Here is a 22,154-nt window from a genome sequence, read left to right as displayed (position 1 = left end):
TTGCTGTTCCCATTATCTATCCTTTTGAAGAATTTAACATTTCACCCCATTTTATAGAGATTTACAAAAATTATTTAAATTTATTTATGTTTAAATGGTTTCAGTTCCACTAGTCTTTTGGTATGAGGTGGATTTAATAATCCCAACTCTCTTTCGTGTCTAAATGGGTTGGAATCATCTAAGTAGCTTATTTTCTCAAGAAATGGTGTAATTTCTGAACACTTGCATATCTGAAAATGTCTTTCTTTCACTGTCTTCACCTGTGAAGGCATCTTCACGAGGTATAAAATCTTGGATTAAAAACTTCCTTCTCCAAAATGTGAGGGGGTAGTTTCCTATCAACACCTGGCACAGCACAAGGCTGGCTTGGTTTTTCTTCTCTTACAGGTTACTGGCTTTTGTTTGTTCTTGCCTTTATCCTCATAATTTAATACTTTAAATTATAATTTGTGTCTAAATTACAGGATGTGTCTAATTATAGAATGCTTTTCTCAGTGATTTTTCTGGAACATGATGAGTTCTTTCAATCTCTACATGCAGATCTTTCTTTGGTCCCCCCAAATCTTTATTCATTCTATCTTTGAAATGCTTCTGCTCTACCTGTTCTGTTCTCTTTCAGAAACATCAAACACCCCATGGTAAAGTGCCAACCTTTGTTCTACCATCAGCTGTCCACTCTCTTGTTGGTACCATTTGTAGGTGCTCTGCATTCTGAGAGCTGCTCTTTGTGTGTGTGTGACACTGATTCTATCTTCTGAAGTGTCTGCTGTGCATTTTTGCTTCTGTGTTCTTTAGTTCCTATAAGTGTCACCATACTCACTCACCTTAGCCTATTCTCTCTTTATGGCTTTCTGTTTCTGCTTCACAAGTAGTATATTTTCTTATATTCTTTTGAAGAGACCAAAAGTTTCCTGAGAATTTCTCCCAGTTTCTGGAAATGAGATTATATAGTCACAGAGCATAATTTTATAAGTGTTTAGGACCATGTTCCTTCGCTTTGTTTTGCAGTATTTTGCCCAAAGTCCCACCAAACCTCTGCCTCACCCAGACTTGTGGCTACTTCACTCATCTTTGGCTGTAGCAAGACATATCCCTGGGTGTTGGGATTAAGATTTTTTTATTTTTCAGTTTTTTTTTTTTTTGAACTTCTGTTGTACACATATACTTTGGTGATAATTGTTTTGGAAAAAATAAAAATAGAAAAAATTCTTTTTTTAAAGTACTCTGTGAACAGCACAATTAAAAAGATCACTTTTTGTGAATCTAGGATCTATACAAAAGTTATGATATGAAGATGGCAAGTTAAAGGTTATGGATTTTTGCTTCTGAAAGGGGAAATTGCTAATATATTAAGAAAAAAATGACAACATGATCTAATCCTCTTTCCCACACAAACACCAATTTTATTCCAAATAATCACATAATTTAAAAATTTTCCTAAAACACTCTTACAAAAAGTAACCCCACTGTCATTAATTCTGGAAATTCCATTTTCTACATTAGTAGTATTTACTAAGTACTACTACTACTTAGTAAGTACTAAGTTGAACTGAATCAGTCCAAAAATTCCACAGCTTCTATAGATTTCATTTTAAAAGTTAAAAAAAATCTACTTTTCATGATAAATGATGCTACTGATAACTTTACTTGGTAGACTTTTAGTTACTTTGGTAATTTTCACCATCTTACAAATAAGCAACACACATATCATATACATAAAATAATAATAAGCCAGTCTAATGGCTTGCATTGGAGGCCAGGGAGTTGCATTTTGTCAAACCCAAATTGAACAAAGTTGAATTTAGGTTAATACAGAGAAAGGCATGCTCTGGATGTGTTGTCCTTTGTAATTCTTGAAGCATCAGATGAATAGTAAAAAGTTCAAAGAGCTTCTTGTTACTCCTGTAAGAGAATAAGTACATTAACAGCGCACACTCTCAGGGAGTTTATCTGAAATGACAAGGAGAGACCATTTATTTGTAAATGTGAGCAAATGGCAACTGGTTCCAACACAGAGCAGAACATAGGTTAACTAAGGGATTAATATGCCAAGACAAACAGAACAGATTTTAAGAGATAAGTTTAAAGTAGCAAAGTATTCAAGGAAGAAGAGAATATGCTTTATAATCCTGAAAACTGCACCTTAGTCACCATTAAAATGCTTGAGAATTTTTTTTCCCCCTCACAGCTAAAAAGAAAAATACTTGATCATCTTAAGTAAGTAGCAGAGTACTGGGTTACTTTCTGGCTTAGCTCCAACATACCTTTTCAACTATCCTCCTTCCAATAATGAGTCAGTAATTTGATTTTCAATCAGAATGTATCTGAAATATATTTCTTATTTCCTTGTCTCCATGTATTTACGTCTTGAAAGAGATTGTCAAATAACTTACGTAACCACCCACTTAATGCAAAATGATTCACATCTCTGTGCTATTAAAGCTTTATTTTAAGACCTTCTTGTACATTATTCCCCACCCCCTTGCTGGAGCTTTGTTCTAGCTCCCCTTCTGAAATGAATGTAAGCTATAACACACATCAATAGTAAAATGATTTGGCTCAAGGGAGTACATTAAAAAAAAACAACTCTGAGACTACATAAAAAAAAAAAAAAAATCCTACAAATTAAGAGCTAAGACCCAAAGCCTAAGTAATGTTACTGCAGTTTCATGGCACCACAGGTAAATTATAACAGGTCTTCCTGAGAATTTACCAAATACAAATCAATACAACCATGATAGTCAGTCTGCAAGTGAAGGAAGACAATGAACTGATAAGCTTAAATGATGCCAGTCCAAAACTTGCTGAGTATGAGATTACAATTTGACAATTAATAATTTACTGTGATGTGATATTGTATGCTAGGCAGCAAGGAGAACATATGGACCCACTGTCACATATCTACAGATAATTTTAAGAGGTATTGTATTTACTATTCAAGTATACTGAGGTCTGGTAAAACAACAAAGTTCACGCCATGCAAATCACACATGAGGGGAAAGGGAAGGGGGAGAGGAGCTAAACCAAGACCGAAATTTTACTGATATAAACATGAGATGAGACAGGTGTTTAATTTGCCTCAAAAGAAACATGAGACTCTACCAAGATTAAGAAAATAAAGCTTAAAATCTATGTCCTTTATTTATAATTTAATATCTGGTTATATCAATGTTTGCAACAGAGGAAAAGAAGAAAAAATGCAAAAAGAATTATAATAAAATCCAATTAGTGGCATAACAAGCCCATGGTTATTTCCTAAAATAAAACCAGTTACCAGTTATCATTTTAAATCTCTCCTGCTTGCTTCATTCTCATTCCCTAAATTCAGTTCAGTACATCAATAGGATCTGCAGATAGACTAGACTTTTAATATCTTTTTTAATTTTCACCTGTGGTATTACAGAGGATCAGTGTGCAGTATTCACTCTGATACTGCCAGTTGGATGCTAAAAACTGCTCTTTGTTTTTGCATACTCTGTGGTATAACCTTAGATATAAGGTTCATTTAGCAGAAATGAACTACAGAAACAAGACATTCCTAGATAACGCTCTAATTCTCATTTGCCATTCAGAATGTATCTTAGACATGCATTAATATATCATGAATCTCAAGATTCTACATTTACTGGAACCTGTGACTTAATAAACAAAGTTGAGTAAGTATAGGATTCAGAAAGGCCTAAATGATTGCAATAAGAGATCTTTCAAAAAAAAAATCTTAGGAAATAAAAAAATTCTTACTTTATTTTGGAAAGTTTCTGCAGAATAATACTGAGCTTTTCTAGTATTTGAAGATCAAGTTTTGGGGTTCGAAGTAGCACAGAACAAGTACGAAAAAATAAAGTGTTGCTACAGGCTTCCAGGAAAGGCTGCAAGGATTCTGCAAAACAAATCACCAGTGCTTCGCTGTTAGGGTGTAGCTAAAAGGAAACTGATAACAAACCAGAACTATGTGAGGTATTCATAAATACTAATTTGGATTTTCATTCTTTTCATACTTAAACTTTGAGCAAAAATACCTTCATTTGAAAAATTAAAATCTCCACTGGCTCTTGTTGAACAATGCAAACCAAAGATAAGATATTTTCCCTAATATCCAACTTCCACTAGGTAGTATTTAGCAGAAATCCCATGTTTGGAAGAATGGGGAAAGATAATCTCTTCAAAAAATTCCTAACAGTAGGCTGAGTTTAAATAATTAGCAATAAGAAATATTTGTGGATAACAATTTTTTAAAAAACCTTACATTTAAGAATTTCATTTAAGTGTCAATGACAGTTTACATAATCAATGACTAGGGAATAACTTTTATTTTTGTAGAATTTTTTTTAGTTTTTTAAAATTTTATTTTTTTCAGTGTTCCAAGATTCATTGTTTATGTACCACACCCAGTGCTCCATGCAATATATGCCCTCCTTAATACCCACCACCAGGCTTACCCATCCCCCCCCACCCCTCTCCCCTCTAAGAAGATGTGGTCCATATATACAATGGGATATTACTCAGCCATCAGAAAGGATGAATACCCAACTTTTGTATCAACATGGATGGGACTGGAGGAGATTATACTGAGTGAAATAAGTCAAGCAGAGAGAGTCAATTATCATATGGTTTCACTTACTTGTGGGACATAAGGAATAACATGGAGAACATTAGGAGAAGGAAAGGAAAAGTGAATTGGGGGAAATTGGAGGGGGAGAGGAACCATGAGAGACTGTGGACTCTGGAAATAACTCTTTAAGGACAAAAGCCAAAGGGTGAAAAGATTCATAAAAGGTTGAAAAATTTTACAAAGTATGAAATTTTATTGTCTATTTTAAAAAGTTACAAAATTTAAAAGGCAAAAGCTCTAAAAGACAAAAGCAAAACAAAAGGGAAATGTCAAACTTGAAGCAGAGACACTGAGAGGAAATCCCCTTGTACTATATTTACTAGAAGACTGATAATGTTAAAAGAAGCTCTTATAAATTAGTAAGAAAAAGATGGTCCTAATATTTTTAGTAATGAACAAAGGGCACAAGCAAGAAATCACAATGGAATACAGAAAAAATATTCAACCTCAGTAGGAATAAAATAATTAGAATTGACAGATTTGTATCAAAAGGCTTATAAGCAGGTATATTCTTTGATTCGGCAATTTTGCCTCTAAAAATGTGTCTGAATCAAATGTATGCAAAGGTTTGAGAATAAGGGCCACAGTAAAATTTGCAATAGTTAAAATTAAAAGATCTGTTAAAGTGGTTATGAGTTGAACACAACAATGCATAAAAGTGCTTTGTAAGATGTAAATCACTAATAATGGTAATTAGGAAACTTGAAAAGAAGCAAAAGTCATAGAAAAAAATGATGGCCTTTACAGTAGTTAAATTCCTATGTAAAAAGGCTCTGTAAAATTCAGAGGAGTGAATACAGGACTTTATTTCACACAGATAAATAAGTCAATAACAAAAAGGACAAAGGACATAAAAATATGATAGCTATGTATTCATCATTCTTTTTGAATCCATAAGCACAGCTTAAAAGACTGTCTTTACTGAGTAAAATAAACTATTCAATAATGAAACCAACAAAATCCACACTAGTAAAGTCAGAGCAATTTTGTGGTAGCAGAAAATGAAAGGTGGTACATGCTAGCAATGGAACGCAAGGGCAATGGTCACCTGTCCTCTGCATTTTACCAAGTAGTAAAAAGTAGGAGGTAAAATGTAATACTTGCCCCACAGCAGTCTAACCCAAGTACGGACTACACTTAGTTCACCAAAAGTCGTGTGTGTGTGTGTGTGTGCACGTGCGTGCATGCACATGTATGTATCTCAGTTACAGAATCTTCTTAGAGAATGAAAATGTAGGGTACAAATATAGCACACATAATCTACAAAGAACATTTATTAGTACTTTTTTTAAGTAAGCTCCACACCCTGCATGGAGCCCAACAACCCTGAGATCAAGAATCAGAGGCTTAACCAATGGAGCCAGATATTAGAAATGGACTAAAATTTTAAGCTGCTTCATTAAAACCGTCAGTCTTCTTTTTTCAGATCCTGACACATATGATTTATGTCAACTCTGAACAAGAAAGGTAACTATATTATATGGCTAACAGATTTTAAATCAGCAGATAAAGAACAATCATGTAAGTCACTACCAGAAAGTCCACTGAGGGTTCTTAATATACCGACAATCTATAATATTGATCTACAATATGTTCTCAATTTAAAAACCTAAAAACCACATTAAAAAGTTACAATGTTTTTTTGTACAGTTGACCCTTGAACAATTTGAGTTTAAACTACATAGGCCCATGTATACACAATTTTTTCCTCAATAAATACAGTAGAGTATTGTAGATGTATTTTTTCTTCCTTATGATGTTCACCTGATGTTCTTTAGCTTACTTTGTTCTAAGAATAGAGCATATAATACATTACATAAAAATAATATGTTACATAAAATAATACATATAACATAAAAAATATGTGTTAATCAACTGTTCATGTTTCAGAAAGGCCTCAAAAGTAGGCTGTTAGTAGTTAAGTTTTTGGGGAGTCAAAGATTATATGCAGATTTTCAACTGCATGGGGGATGGGTGCCCCAACCCCAGCATTAGCAATATAAAGTGGCTTGAGAGAGAGTATATCTTCCTTTATTTTTTTATACTTTATATGTATATCAAGATTTGGACTGAACAAAGCACACAAATTTAAGGGTTATTACCACCCAAAGCCCCAAGTAAATACTGCAAATAAAAGTGAACTTCCTGGGGCACCTGGGTGGCTCAGTAGGTTAAAGCCTCTGCCTTCAGCTCAGGTCATGATCTCAGGGTCCTGGGATCGAGCCCCTCGTCGGGCTCTCTGCTCAGCAGGGAGCCTGCTTCCCTCCCTCTCTGCCTGCCTCTCTGCCTGCTTGTGATCTCTCTCTCTGTCAAATAAATAAATAAAATCTTTAAAAAAAAAAAAAAAAGTGAACTTCCTTGTATGACCTGTATAATGGAAAAGAGCCAAGACCATCCAAATACTTTAATATATCAGCACATTTAAAATGTGAAGCTTATAAAGGTCTTTTAGAAGTAAAATAGATTCACTGGTTTGATTTCCAACCATACTTTTAAATCTATGAGAAAGACATAAAAAGAAAGAAAATTCTGATATTCTTATATGCATTGTGTTAGGTTTAACTCTAAGACAGAAACACTGCAGTTTTAACATTTTTTCTTTACTCCGATGTTCAAACACATCTTTTACGCTTAGAAGAACTTCAATTTGAATAAAGGTGGCTAGTACAAAAGTGGGGGGGGGGAATTGAAGGCCCAATAAGCCAAATGACTTGTCTTCTAAAATTCATGTAACACAGGATAAATTACTTAGCATGATCCTACATTCTTCACTAATTCACTGATTCCTATATTAAAATGGAAAGATAAAAATGGTTGATAAAATTTCTCTCCCCTAATACTTAGTCATAAGGATCAAAACTTTAAGGCCAAAAAAATCACCCAAAACCCTCACCTACAACAACCAAAAAAGGGGCAGAACTTGAAGTCACAAACCTTAAAAAATGTTCTAGGATATAAACAAAGTTATAGAGTAGGAAGAGTCAGAAATGTGGCCAGGGTCCTAGCCTTCCTTAATATCTTCCATATCATATACTGGGGTTGACAAAACCTTGGGAATTCTTACTAACAGCCCCCAAACCTGAAGAAGAACAAACTAAACAGCTGTTGTTACCTTTTCAATCTTCTGACTGGAAAACAGAGAAAGGGGCTGGTTGCCAGGGGTCTATCTGAAAATAATGTTCCTGAGTACAGACTGTGGTGTAGTGTAGAAGCCAGTCTAAAACCAAAAGAATTTCTCTGTGGGAACAGGGTACTCATACCGCCCACTTTCCTAATTAGGTGAAATGAACCAAACAAGATATTTAGTCAAATCTCAGAAGTAAGAACAGTCCTGAGAATCTAACAGCATGTTATTAATACACCCATGGGGCACTGAAAAAAACATATATATTAAGGAAAATGACTTTTAAATTGTAGCTTAGAAGGGAGAAAAGAAAACTGGACTTGGCTATGGTAGTAAGAAGAGAGTGCCCCATGCTTTCTATGAGGACACACTGAAAGTGTGGACAAGGAGGTCCAACTAAAAACAAGAGTAGAAACAGCATGGCAACGTGGCATACATATTACATAAATCAATCAATCAGTCAATCAATCAATAAGAAAGGATTATGGCAATGTACAAGACAATAAAATATAAAAGAAAACACAACTCAAAAAACAGAACAGATTTCCATAAGACTTTTGAATTATATATTAACCTAATAAAAACATGGCTAGCCAATAAAATAAGAAAAGATGATCAACAAAAAGATTTTAAAAAGACAGAATTTAAAAACCACCATTAAAAAATGTATATTTAGGGGTGCTTAGCTCAGTTGATTAAGTATCTAACTTGATCTCAGGGTTGTGAGTTCAAGCCCAACATTGGGCTCCACGCTGGGTATGGAGCCTACTTAAGCAAACAAACAAACAAAAAACCCTGATAAATCACAAAACTGAAATAATATAGCAGAAAATTTGATTACTATCATAAAAATTTGAGATAATCCTAAATCATACCAATGAAAATGCTGTAAATAATCAGAAAGAAACCAAGATATGGAAGACTATCAAAAAAAGATCCAAAAAAGAATAATTTGTATTCTTGATATCAAGTTAATAAAATAATATATATTGCAGTTTATGCTTGAACAACATAGGGTTTATGGGTGCTGCCCCCTCCCAACCCTACACAGTCAAAAATCTGTGTATAGAGGGAGAGGCAGGATGGCGGAGAGGTAAGAGACCCTGTTTCAACCAGTCCCCCTAAAGTGAGCTAAATATCTAGCAGAACACTCTGAATACTCATGAAATCAGCCTGAGATGTAGGATTATACACTTCTGGATCTCTAAGGGGGCAGAAGACGCCAGTGGAGAAGTAAAACATAGTGGGATTGTTCGGACTGATATCAGAAGATGAACAGAAGGGGAAGGGAACCACCAGAAGCAACCCACTGGAAAGTAATACCCCAATATGAGAGTGTCCTGTGATTGGGGACCAGCATTAACTTGGAGTCTGGTTAAAAGCACTCAAAAAGAGCAAAAGATCTTAAGGGGCAACTGGTGGAATTGTGCGGTCATGGGCACAGACCTAAGCCCACAGATCTGGGACGGCCACTGCTGGCGACCACCCATGCCAGAAAGAGTGCAGCGGAGCCTCCAGTTCCTGGTCCCTGAGCCCCCACTGTTGCACGGCTTACACCACAGCTTGGCTGGGCGCACTCCTGCCCTCACATGAGGGAGTCTGGTGTGGGCACCAGCCTGCATTTTCTAGAGCTACAGCCTTTTGCGCTTTGCATGCACCACATGACTGGAGTTTGAACCACACTTCACGCCCATGCCTGAGAGAGCTCCATGCAGGTGCTAGCTGGAGGTCTCTAGGCCCAGCCATGGGTCTGGATGCTCCCAGCATGTGCCTGAAGGAACTCAGCGTGATCTCTGGTTGGGGTCCCTTGGCGACCTGCGCAACCGCGAGGTCTGGACCCCAGACAGCAGTCCATGCAAAGGCAACCACTGGAAGCAGGCTCCCTGGACCAATATTGCTTGTGGTTTTAGTGGCATGGGGCTGCAGAGACAAGTGGGCGCTTTGGGCAACCCCTGAGACTGGGGCTGGAGATGTGCACGGTTCAGCGGAATTTGCAGAGGGGGAGTCTGTGTGTTCTGGACCACCCAGAGTGGACTGAGGCTTCTTTCTGGGTGGAGGTCTGGGCACAGTTTGCTTTCCACTAAACCCCCCAAAAGCCACAAAAAGCAGCCAAAGAACAAAACCTCCAGAGAACAAAAGCCTGAAAAACCAGTTTCCACAGAGCCCAGCCCCTTGACAGGGGGCAGGAGGACTCAACCCAAGCAACTTTGACTGAAAAACAATGCGGCAAGCCCCTCCCCAAGAAAGCCAGCCAAGAGAGGGAGAGGACAACCACCACAGGGTCCCCATAAAAGTGTAAAACCTCAACATCTGGGGAAAACAATATATTAAGCTCCCAGTATTGCCCTAAAACCTGTATATTTCATAGATACAACTTTTATTTTTAATTCATTCTCACTACTCTTGTTCTTTTAAAATTTTTAACTTACCATTACAACTAGAGGTTTAACATATTCCGTAATAACCTTATAACTTGAACTTTTTTCACACATATACATGTGTTTTCTTTTTCTTTTCTACTTTTTAAAATATACCTATAGATATAAGCTTCAAGGTAATCCTCTTTTCCTAATCAATACTACCCCTATATATAAACCAGTTTTAATCTCCCTTTATCTCTGGAAAGTTGAGTCCCTTAACAAAGATATCAAGAATCAAAATAACCACATCGAGGATTTATAAACACCTATCTTTTTCTTCTGTCAGTGTTTCTGTGTATTTGTTTTTGTTCTGTTATTATATAAATCTTATCCTTAGGGTTCATTTTGACTGGGTTATTTTATTTTCTTGTCATTTACTTTTGTCGGTCTTTTTGTTTGTCCATTTTTGTTTGTATACCTTATAAATATTACTTTTGGGGCTCATTCTAGCTGAGTCTTCTTTTTTCAATCTCTCTTTTTTCTTTCTTTTCTCTAACTTATGATTGCTCCAAAGCCTTCCAGGGTGCACCTTGCCTGGATTGTGGTTGATATATTCAGCTATACATCCCCTCAACCACCTCTCACCAAAATGACTAGGAGGAAGAACACCTAACAGAGGAAAAATTCAGAGACTGTGCCCTCTCCATCAGAACTACTGGATATGGACATAAACAGTATGTCAGAAAGGGAATTCAGGGTAATGATTATCCAGGCAATGGCTAGGTTGGAAAAAACCATTAGTGACAACACAGAATCTCTAAGGGTGGAAGTGAGAGCCAATCTGGCAGAAGTTAAAAATGCTATCAATGAGAGCCAATCTAATCTAAATACCCCAACAGTTCCAGTAACCTAAGCAGAAGACAGAATTAGTGATCTAGAGGACAAACGGATAGAGAAAAAGGATCAGGAGGAGGCATAGAAGAAATAGCCTAGAAGCCATGAAAACAGAATTAGGGAAATAAAAGATGCCATGAAATGTTCCAACGTTCCAACGACAGAATTATTGGGATCCCTGAGGGGGTGGAGAAAGAGAGAAGACTAGAAGATAAGAGTTGAACAAATTCTAGATGAAAATTTCCCCAATCTGGGGAATGGAACAAGTGTTCAAGTCCTAGAAGCAGAAAGGACACCTCCCAAGATCAACAACTCTAGAAAGACCTCCAGACACTTAATTGTGAAATTCATGAATCATAATTTTAGACAAGAGGTCCTAAGAGCAGCTAGGGGAAAGAGAGTGCTTACGTACAGAGGAAGGTCCATCTGAATAATGTCAGACCTGTCCACAGAAACCTGGCAAGCCAGAAAGGGCTGGCAAGACATATTCAGGGCACTAAATGAGAAGAACATGCAGCCAAGGATACTTTATACAACAAGGCTGACGCTCAAAATGAATGGAGAGATAAAGAGCTTCCAAGACTGGCAAGGTTTAAAAGAGTATGTGACCACCAAGCTGGCAATACAAGAAATATTAAGGGGGATTCTATAAAAGAAGAAAGAACCCAAGAGTGACATAGAACAGAAATTTACAGAGAAAATATATAGAAACAAGGACTTCACAGGCAACATGATGTCAATAAAAACTTACTTTCAATAATCACTCTTAACGTGAAAGGCCTAAATGCTCTCATAAAATGGCACATGGTTGTGGACCGGATAAAATAATAGGACCTGTCCATATGATGTCTACAAGAGACACATTTGGAATGTAAAGATGCATCCAGACTGAAAGTGAAGGGATGGAGAACTATCTTTCATGCCAATGGGCCTCAAAAGAAAGATGAGGTAGCGATTCTCACATCAGATAAATTAGATTTTAAACCAAAGGCTGCAGTCAGAGATAAAGAAGGACACGACATCATTCTTAAAGGACTTATTCACCAAGAAGATCTAACAATTGTAAGTATTTATCCCCCCAATACAGGAGCAGCCAACTACATAAGCCAACTGTTAAGATAAAGAGTCATACTGATACAAATACATTAATAGTAGGGCATCTTAACACACCACTCTAAGTAACAGACAGATCATCCAAGCAGAATATCAATAGAGAAATAAAAGCATTGAATGACACATTGGACCAGATGGACCTCATAGATATATACAGAACATTCCACCCTAAAACAACAGAATACTCATTCTTCTCGAGTGTACATGGAACCTTCTCCAGAACAGACCACATACTGGGTCACAAATCAGGGCTCAACTGATACCAAAAGATTGATATTATTCCCTGCATATTCTTAGACCACAATGTTTTGAAACTGGACCTCAACCACAAAAAAAAGTTTGGAAGGAATTCGAATACTTGGAAGCTAAAGGCCACCCTGCTTAAGAACGTTTGGATCAACCAGGAAATCAAGTAAGAACTTAAACAATTCATGGAAACCAATGAGAATGAAGACACATTGGTCCAAAACCTATGGGATACAGCAAAGGCAGCCCTGTGGGGGAAATACACAGCCATCCAAGCCTCCCTCAAAAAACCTGAAAAATCCAGAATACACTAACTCTCTTTATACCTTGAAGAACCAGAAAATCAACAACAAAATAAGCCAACCCCACACACAAGAAGGGAAATAATCAAGATTAGAGCAGAGATCAATGAGATAGAAACTAGAGATACAGCAGAACACATCAACAAAACTAGAAGCTGTTTTTTTGAAAGAATCAATAAAATCAATAAACCACTGGCCAAACTAATCCAAAAGAAAAGAGAAAGGACCCAAATTAATAAAATTATGAATGAAAAGAAAGAGATCATGACTAACACCAAGGAAACAGAAACAATCATAAGAAATTATTATCAACAGTTATATGCCAATAAATTAAGCAACCTAGACGAAATGGATGCATTCCTGGAACATATAAACTTCCAAAACTGAACCAGGAAGAAACTGGCAACCTAAAGAGACCAATATCTAGTAATGAGATTGAAGCAGTGATCAAAAACCTCCCAAAAAAACAAGAGCCCAGGACCTGGAGAATTCTACGAAACACTAAAGAAGAAATAATACCTATTCTCCTGAAGCTGTTTCAAAAAACAGAAACAGAAAGAAAACTTCCAGACTCTTTCTATGAAACCAGCATTACCCTGATCCCCAAACCTGGCAAGACCCCATCAAAAAGGAGAATTTCAGACCAATATTCCTGATGAAAATGGATGCTAAAATTCTCAACAAGATCCTAGCTAATAGGATCCAACAGTACATTAAAAAGATTATCCACCATGACCAGGTGGGATTTATCCATGGGATACAGGGGTGGTTCAACATTTGCAAATCAATGTGATAGAACAAATCAATAAAAGAAGAGAGAACCACCACATGGTTCTCTCAAATGATGCAGAAAAAGCATTTGACAAGATACATTATCCGTTCCTGATTAAAACGCTTCAAAGTATAGGAATAGAGGGAACATTCCTCAACTTCATAAAATCTATCTATGAAAAACCCACAGCAAATATCATCCTCAATGGGGAAAAGCTGACAGCCTTCCCTTTGAGATCAGAAACACAACAAGGATGCCCACTCTCACCACTCTTGTTCAACATAGTATTAGAAGTCCTAGCAACAGCAATCAGACAACAAAGAGAAATAAAAGGTATTCAAATTGGCAATGAAGAAGTCAAACTTTCTCTCTTCACAGATGACATGATATTTTATATGGGAAAGTTTTATTTGGGTTTATATGGGAAAGTTTATTTGGGTTTTTGGGAAAATCCAAAAGACAACACCCCCAAACTACTAAAACTCGTTCAATTCAGTTACTAGCATTCATTACAGCAATTCAGTAATGTGGCAGGATACAAAATCAATGTACAGAAATCAGTTGTCTTCTTATACACTAACAATGAAAACACAGAAAGGGAAATTAGAGAATTGATTCCATTTACTATAGCAACAAGAACCATCAGATACCTGGAAATAAACCTAATCAAAGAGGTAAAGGATCTGTACTCGAGGAACTACAGAACACTCATGAAAGAAATTGAAGAAGACACAAAAAGAGGGGCATTTTATACTCATGGATCAGAAGAATAAACAGTGTTGAAATGTCTATACTGCCTAGAGCTATCTATACTTTCAATGCCATCCCAATCAAAATTCCACTGGCATTTTTCAAAGAGCTGGAACAAACAATCCTAAAATTTGTATGGAATCAGAAGAGACCCCAAATTGTTAAGAAAATGTTGAAAAAGAAAAACAAAACTGGGGGCATCAGGTTGCTTGATTTCAAGCTTTACTACAAAGCAGGGATCACCAAGACAGCATGGTACTGGCACAAAAACAGACACATAGATCAGTGGAACAGAGTAGAGAGCCCAGATATGGACCTTCAACACTATGGTCAAATAACCTTCGACAAAGCAGGAAAAAATATACAGTGGAAAAAAGACAGTCTCTTCAATAAATGGTGCTGGGAAAATTGGACAGCTATGTGTAGAAGAAACTTGACCATTCACTTACACCATACACAAAGATAAACTCGAAATGGAAAAAAGACCTCAATGTGAGACAGGAATCTATCAAAATCCTAGAGGAGAACATAGGCAGTAATCTCTTCAACATCGGCCACAGCAACATCTTTCAAGACATGTCTCCATTACATTCTAATACATACTCCAATATATTCTAGCTCCATCCACATTGTTGGAAATGGCAAGACTTCATTCTTGTTGATGGCTGAGTAATATTCCAGTGTGTGTGTGCATCTATATATGCACATATAGCCTATATGGATATATGGGCTATTACTGATAGTGCTGCTATGAAGATTGGGGTGCATATACCCCTCGAATCTGTATTTTTGTATCCTTTGGGTAAATACCTAGTAGTGCAATTGCTAGGTTGTAAGGTAGTCTCTTTTTAACTTGTTGAGGAACCTCCACACTGTTTTCCAGAGTGGCTGCACCAGATTGCATTCCCACCAATAGTGTAAGAGGGTACCCCTTTCTCCATATCCTCACCAACACCCATTGTTTCCTGTGTTGTTGATTTTAGCCATTCTGACAGGTATGAGGTATCTCCTTGTGGTTTTGATTTGTATTTCCCTGATGATGAGTTACGTTGAGCATCTTTTCATGTGTCTGTTAGCCATGTATGTCTTCTTTGGAAAAATGTTCATGTCCTCTGCCCATTTCTTAACTGGATTATTTGTGTTTGGGGTACTGAGTTTGAGAAGTTCTTTATAGGTCTTGGGTACTAGTCCTTTACCTGATAATATCATTTGCAGATATTTTCTCCCATTCTTAGGCTGCCTTTTAGTTTTGTTGATTGTTTCCTTCATTGTGCAAAAGCTTTTTATCTTCATAAAGACCCAGAATATATTACGCTAAGTGAAATAAGTCAGTCAGAGAAAGACAAATACCATATGATTTCACTCATATGTGGAATTTAAGAGATAAAACAGATGAATATATGGGAAGGGGGAGAAAAGAGGGTGGGAAACAAACCATAAGAGACTCTTAATGAAAAATAACAAACTGAGGGTCGATAGAGGTGAGGCAGGTGGAGAATAGGCCAAACAGTGATGGATATTAAGGAGGGCACTTGTTGTGACGAGTACTGGGTGTTTTGTTTAAGTCACAAATCACTAAAATCTACTCCTGAAACCAATATTACACTACATATTAACTAACTAGAGTTTAAGTAAAAATTTGAAAAGAAAGAAAGAAAACCATAGGAAGACAAAATACATCCACAGTACTATAATATATTTACAGAAAGAAAAAACAATCCATGTAGAATCCATGTAGGCACAGTTCAAACCTGTGTTGTTCAAGGGGTCAATTGATGTATGAAATGGTAAATGAACAAAGAAGTGGATCTGCAGATTGAAAAAGCACAATAGTGACCCAGGAAAATTTGCCTCAGAACATTCAATAGCAAGATATACCCTAAACTTCAAAGATAAAATAGTAATTAGCCCCCTTAGCAAAAGAATAAATTATCACTAACAGGGGAAAAAAATCAGACTGTCTTTTCACTTCTCCATAACAGTAAAAGCACAGTTTGCAAATTTTTGAACAAAAGAAAGCAAGCTTTATACCTCTATACTCAGCACTTCCTTAACTGGGGAGGAGGGGTTTGGGACTCACATGGGAGAGGGAACAATTAAGAGATTATTCAAAAATAAGAACACAGAAATGTAGAAGTTATGGTAAAGAGCTATTCCTGAGCACTGAATATAAACTGATGTAAGACTAATATAAAGCAAAGTAGTAAGAAAATCAACATGAAGCACATTGCAAATTATGGTCACAGAACAGAATGAAAAATATAAACTGTGATAATGTAAAAAAAAAAAAAGCAACTAAAAAGTCAGGAAGACAAGGAAGGGGAGATGGAAAGTTCACTAGTGCTGCTGTCTTCATCTTTCCTAGCTAGGAGTCAATAAATGTCTAAAACTGAAAACAGTATTTAAAAGATAGGATACACTAAAATGACTAATATAGTAGGGCCGCCTGGGTGGTTCAGCTGGTTGAGTGTCTGACTTGTGGTTTTGACTCAGGTCATGATCTCTTAGGTCAGGGATCAAGCCCAGAATCAGGCTCCATGCTCAGCATGGAGTTTGCTTTGGATTTCCTGCCTCTCTCTCTCCCTCTGACCCTCCCCCTGCTTGCTCACTCTCTCTCTCTAAATTAACTAATTAACTAGTTAATTAATTTTTTAAAATGACTACTAAGGTAAATTTTGTTATATTATTTTACAATTGAAAAAAGAAAAAGAGAGACTCCATGCTTTTTACTTTTTCTTAACAGAAAGAATTTGTGATATAAAATATTTATAACTCAAACCCATTTCATTTTTCCTGTTAAATAGATTTCAGTAAGCTAACTGAAATTTTAATAAAAACTTGGAAAAAAAAAGATTTCATTAAGTTCATGTATAACAATATCATTTCTGTAAAAGTATTTTCATCTGTTTATCCATTCATCAATATTTTCATATGTACACAACTACAGAAAGGTATCTGAAATAACATTTAATGATGGTCATTTCTTTCTTTTTTTTTTTTTTTTAATTTATTTGACAGAGATCACAAGTAGGCAGAGAGGCAGGCAGGGGGGTGGGGAGAAGTAGGCTCCCTGCTGAGCAGAGAGCCCAATGCGGGGCTTGACCCCAGGACCCTGGGATCATGACCTGAGCCGAAGGTAGAGGCTTAACCCACTGAGCCACCCAGGCACCCCAATAATGGTCATTTCTAAACGATAGTTTGCATGGTGATGTTTAAAAAAAAAAAACACACTTTTACATTTATCCTTAGCCTCATATTTTTTTAAGTTCTAAAAGCTTTTTTATTTAATTTCTAAGTTGTGGTTAAATATGCAAAAAACTTACATTTTAATCATTATTAAGTTACAGTTAGTATTAAGTACATTCACATTGTTGTGCAACCATCCATCTCTAGAAATTTTCCATCTTCTCTAAAAGGAACTGTACCCAATAAACACTAACACCCACTTTCATCTGTCCCCCAGCTCCTGGCAACCAACATTCTACTTTCTCTCTTTATAGATTTGACTATTTTAGTATCTTGTGTAAGTGGAATCATATAAAACTTGTCTTTTTGTGTCTGGCTAATTTCACTTAGCATAATGTCCTCCAGGTTCATCCATCACCTGTAGCAGGTGTCAAAATTTCCTTCCTTTTTAAGGCTGAATGATATTCAATCTTATGTACATACCACATTTTTCCATGCTTCTTTCAAGATTCTTTCTTTGACTTCTGACAGTTTTATTATCATCTGTCTTCACTGTGAGCTTTTGGGGTTTTTCTGAAGTTCACTGAAGCTTTGGAATTCAGTGAGCTTCTTAAGATTTGTAAAACTATGTCTTTCCTCACATTTGGTAAGTTTTCAGCCATTATTTTTTTCAAATAGATTATTGAAGGGGCAGATTATTCTGCCCCCTTCTCTCTCTTCTTCTGGGACTACCATGATATGTATATTGACCAGCCTCATGATGTCCTCTAAGTCCCTTAGGCTCTGCTCTGTTCTCTTTTCATTTTTTCTTCTTTTTGCTCCTCAGTCTCTATAACTTAAAATGCCCTGTCTTTAAGTTCATTGATTCTTTCTTGTGCTTGTTTAAATCTGCTTTTGAAACTCTCTAGTGTTTTTTGGTTCAGTCACTGTATTTTTCAGCTCAAGAATTTCTATTTGGTTCCTTTTAATTAAATTCCAGCACTTTGTTGAAATTCTCACTTTTTCAAACACAGTTTTCCTGACTTCTTTTGGTTCTTTGTGTTTTCTTTTAGCCCTTGAGTATATTTAAGACAGTTGCTTTAAAGTCTTTCCCAAGTGAGTTTCTTTGCATGCTTCTTTGGGGATATTTTCTCAAGATTTATTTTTTTTTTTAATAGGCCATGTTCCCTGTTTCTTTGTATGCCTTGTAATTTTTTTGCTGAAAACTTATCATTTGAAAAATGGCCACCTTTCCTAGTCTTTGCAAACTAGTATGGAAGATCTTCTTCATTAATTAGCAGTCCCCTGGGCCCTTAGGAATAATGCAAAGTATAGGCCTAGGGTCTTCTCAGGTCTTTTTTAGGTGTAAGTCCTATCAGGGTCTGTAAGTGTGCTTTTTCTTTTTTTAAAAGATTTTATTTGTTTGAGAACAAGAGATAGAGAGTGAGTGAGCATGAGTGGTGGGAGGAACAGAGGGAAAGGGAGAAGCAGATGCCATGCTCAGCACAGAGCCCAATGTAGGGCTCAATCCCATGATCATGAGATCATGACCTGAGATGAAATCAAGAGTCTGATGCTTAACTGGCTGAGCCACCCAGGCACCCTGAGTGTGATTTTTCTTTTTCCAATTTCCCCTGGCTGCTTTTAAATGTTTTAATTTCCCAGAGTCTCACCCGAGCTTATTCTCTACACCTCAGATGTTGTACTATACTAGTCTGTCCATAATTTCTTATCCCAGGCATCTGCATGTCTACAGTACCCTGCAGCTTTCAAGTGCCCTGGTGCCTACCACTGCCCTTCTCAGCCTTCAGTCTGAGATCCAAACTATTTATAAATGTCCTAGTCCATGCTCTGAGTCAGGCAAAGAGAGAACCCAATCCTTTGGACCACCCAGAAAGGCCAGAATATTTCAAACTAGTTCACTCTGTCTTTTCTGTATGAGGGAAAGAGAAATGAATTGAGCTACTTCCTCCCATCTGCCCTGTACTACACCAGCAGTGGGGTGGTGTAAAGGCAATAAAAAGGTAACAAAAGGGGTGCCTGAGTGGCTCAGTGGATTAAGCCTCTGCCTTCAGCTCAGGTCACGATCTCAGGGTCCTGGGACCGAGCCCCACAACTGGCTCTCTGCTCAGCGGGGAGCATCCCCCCCCCACACCCACCTGCCTCTCTGCCTACTTGTGATCTCTGTCAAATAAATCAATAAAAAAAATCTTAAAAAAAAAAAAGAGGACAAAATTTCCTAATGTTTTGAATATGGCTTTTTTTGAATATACATTAGGTTGACTGCTACAGATCTTTGACTGTTTTATAGTTTTCAGAGCTCCTATAAAGTTAATTTAGTCAGTCTGTAGTTGTTAATTTGATATTTCTGTGAAGGAATAAAGGCCTGGAGCATCCTAGTCTACCACCTTGCTGATGTCTGTCTCCACTTGAATTTTAAAATAAACCTCTACCTTCCAAATAAAGCCTTTAAAGAAAACAGAATTTTTAGTGGCTTAATCAAACAATGATTTCTCTCTTAAGAGGTAGGCACTCCCTAGAACTGGTTCACGTGCAAGACAATGCCATCAGAAACCCAAATTCTTCATTTCAGGCTCTGTTTCTTCACGTTATAATTCATGGTAAAAAGGCTCTAGAGGACAAGGAAAAAGAAGGGTGTAGTGTAGGGACAGTGCCAATCATCTGTTCCCTCTTATCAGAAAGCCAAAATATAGTTTCCTAGAAACTCTCAGTGGACTTCCAATATCCCCCTCACTGGCCACACGTGTGTCACGCATGTGGCCATTCCTGCCAATGAGAGGGCTGAGTAGGTAAAAGAGAAAGGGATGGGAATGGTGATGGGGCAGCCAGTCCATAAGGTTTGCCACAAGGGGCTAAATTATCTCCTGAAAACAATTTTTTTCAATGCTTTCTTGAGTCATAATATTTTATGTAATTTTGTAGTTCATAGCTTAGTGGAAGGTATTTAAATCTTCAATTTTAAAGGATTACCTGAAGACACAATCAATCTCAGTTATAGGTTATCTTCAGTAGTAAGGGGAAAGTGACATAAGAACTGCCTCTATCAACGTTATACTAATATTTGACAAAATACTATATTGGCAAGCAACTTAAGAAAATAAACACATTCTTATTAATTAAAAGTCAATCACTTAAATCTCACAAGAGAATTATCTAAGATCTGCCAATATTTCGAAAGCAGCTGTTTGTTTCTAAAAAGTATATGCTATCAGCAACTCAGTACAATCTTTGGTAATGATTATCCTGCCTATGTTAAACATCAACCTGTTGGTAACTGACTAGAGTACTTTATGTAGTTTTTATGCTAAGAATCTAAGTCCCTATTTTCCAAATAGCAGCTATTTTAATCTTTTCATAATTCTAAGGCAAAGTGATAATCAGAATAAAATTATTTTAAAAGCAAACTCTCAGCTCTCAGATATACATATTAACATGTTATTACATGGGACAAAATATATAACTTTTGCATAGTAAGGCTTTTTAATTTCCAGTTCTGATGGTTCAAAAGTTATAACATGGCTGGGTCACCTGGGTGGCTCAGTTGGTTAAGCATCCAGCTCTTGATTTTGTCTCAGGTCATGATCTTAGGGTCCTGAGATTAAGCCCTACATCAGACTCCAGAGCTCAGTGTGGAGTCTGCTTGGGATTCTTTCCCCCTTCCTCTCCCTCCCACTCTACTCCTCCTCCTACTCGCATACTCTTTCTCTCTCTCTCTCTCTCTAAAATAAATAAATAAATCTTCAAAAGTTATAATATGCAACAGTCAATGTCAACCAAAAAACATCAGCTGCCCAGCCTTCCACTGAATAAAGGTCAATAAATTCCTAAAAAGGAAACAAAAACAACAGTAAGAAGGATATCCACAGGTAATTTTTTGAAAACACCCAACTCTACATAAATTCCCCTCCTTAGTTTTTTCCAAGTCTACCTTCATTCCTTTATGGAACAAGGTAGGCTATAAAACAAACTTAAGATTTCCCATTTCTTGGGGCGCCTGGGTGGCTCAGTGGGTTAAAGCCTCAGCCTTCGGCTCAGGTCATAGTACCAGTGTCCTGGGATCAAGCCCCACATCGGGCTCTCTGCTCAGCAGGGAACCTGCCTCCTCCTCTCTCTCTCTCTGCCTGCCTCTCTGCCTACATGTGATCTCTACCTGTCAAATAAATAAATAAAATCTTAAAAAAGAAAAAAAAAGATTTCCCATTTCTTGAAAGATGATGGAGTTTATCAGGGGCCTGAGGTGAGAGAAGTGTCAGTCCAGGGACAAAGGCTCTTTTTGGAGTAAGACAAACCCAAACAGAGTTCCTAGTCTGCTCAAATCCCTGTTCTTTCCTCTACTTGCTCATTCCTGAAAGAATTCTAAAGCTTCCCCCTACTATCCCCACTTTCCTTTCTTTTTTAATCCCTGGGACACAGTGAGTGCTGACACTACTTTCTGCTCTGGAATCTCTCAATTCTGGGGTCCTAAGTCCAAGGGAAGCTTCTCTTTTTCTAAAAGACTAATTTATTCTTAATCACCACCTTGGCCATAGCCATGTGACATTAAACAAGTCACTTAATTTCTCAGAGCGTCAGGTAGCCATTTATCTACAGGCATACCATGTTTTATTCACTTCATTTATTTCACTGGTATTGTGGGGTTTTGTTTTTGCTTTACTAATTGAAGGTCTGTGGCAACCCCCTTTAAGCAAGTCTATCAGTGCCATCTTTCCAAAAGCATTTGTTCACTTCATATGTCTGTGTCACATTTTGGTAATTCTTTCAATATTTTATTATGATTTTTGACTATTACTATATT

General features: G+C 37.0%; 1 protein-coding gene across 6 annotated transcripts in view; it reads right to left on the bottom strand.

Annotated features, from left to right (window-relative positions):
* Positions 1-1,361: 1,361 nt before the first annotated feature.
* The window catches only part of CCDC138 (coiled-coil domain containing 138), a 121,006-nt gene continuing 100,213 nt past the window's right edge, over positions 1,362-22,154 (bottom strand). For 3 of the 6 annotated variants that reach the window (XM_047746182.1, XM_047746183.1, XM_047746188.1), the window contains exons 14-15: positions 3,742-3,880; positions 1,363-1,902 (exon numbers count right to left, since the gene is read on the bottom strand). In XM_047746182.1, coding sequence (XP_047602138.1) covers positions 1,737-1,902; positions 3,742-3,880 — 305 coding nt within the window. In that variant the 3' untranslated portion in view covers positions 1,363-1,736. Of the gene's footprint in view, positions 1,903-3,741; positions 3,881-22,154 lie in introns of all 6 variants that reach the window. The other 3 variants (XM_047746184.1, XM_047746185.1, XM_047746186.1) reach the window with 2 other exon arrangements.

This window comes from Lutra lutra, chromosome 9, assembly GCF_902655055.1.
Source record: "Lutra lutra chromosome 9, mLutLut1.2, whole genome shotgun sequence".
Classification (NCBI taxonomy): domain Eukaryota; kingdom Metazoa; phylum Chordata; class Mammalia; order Carnivora; family Mustelidae; genus Lutra; species Lutra lutra.
This window is presented reverse-complemented; position numbering and strand designations above follow the sequence as displayed.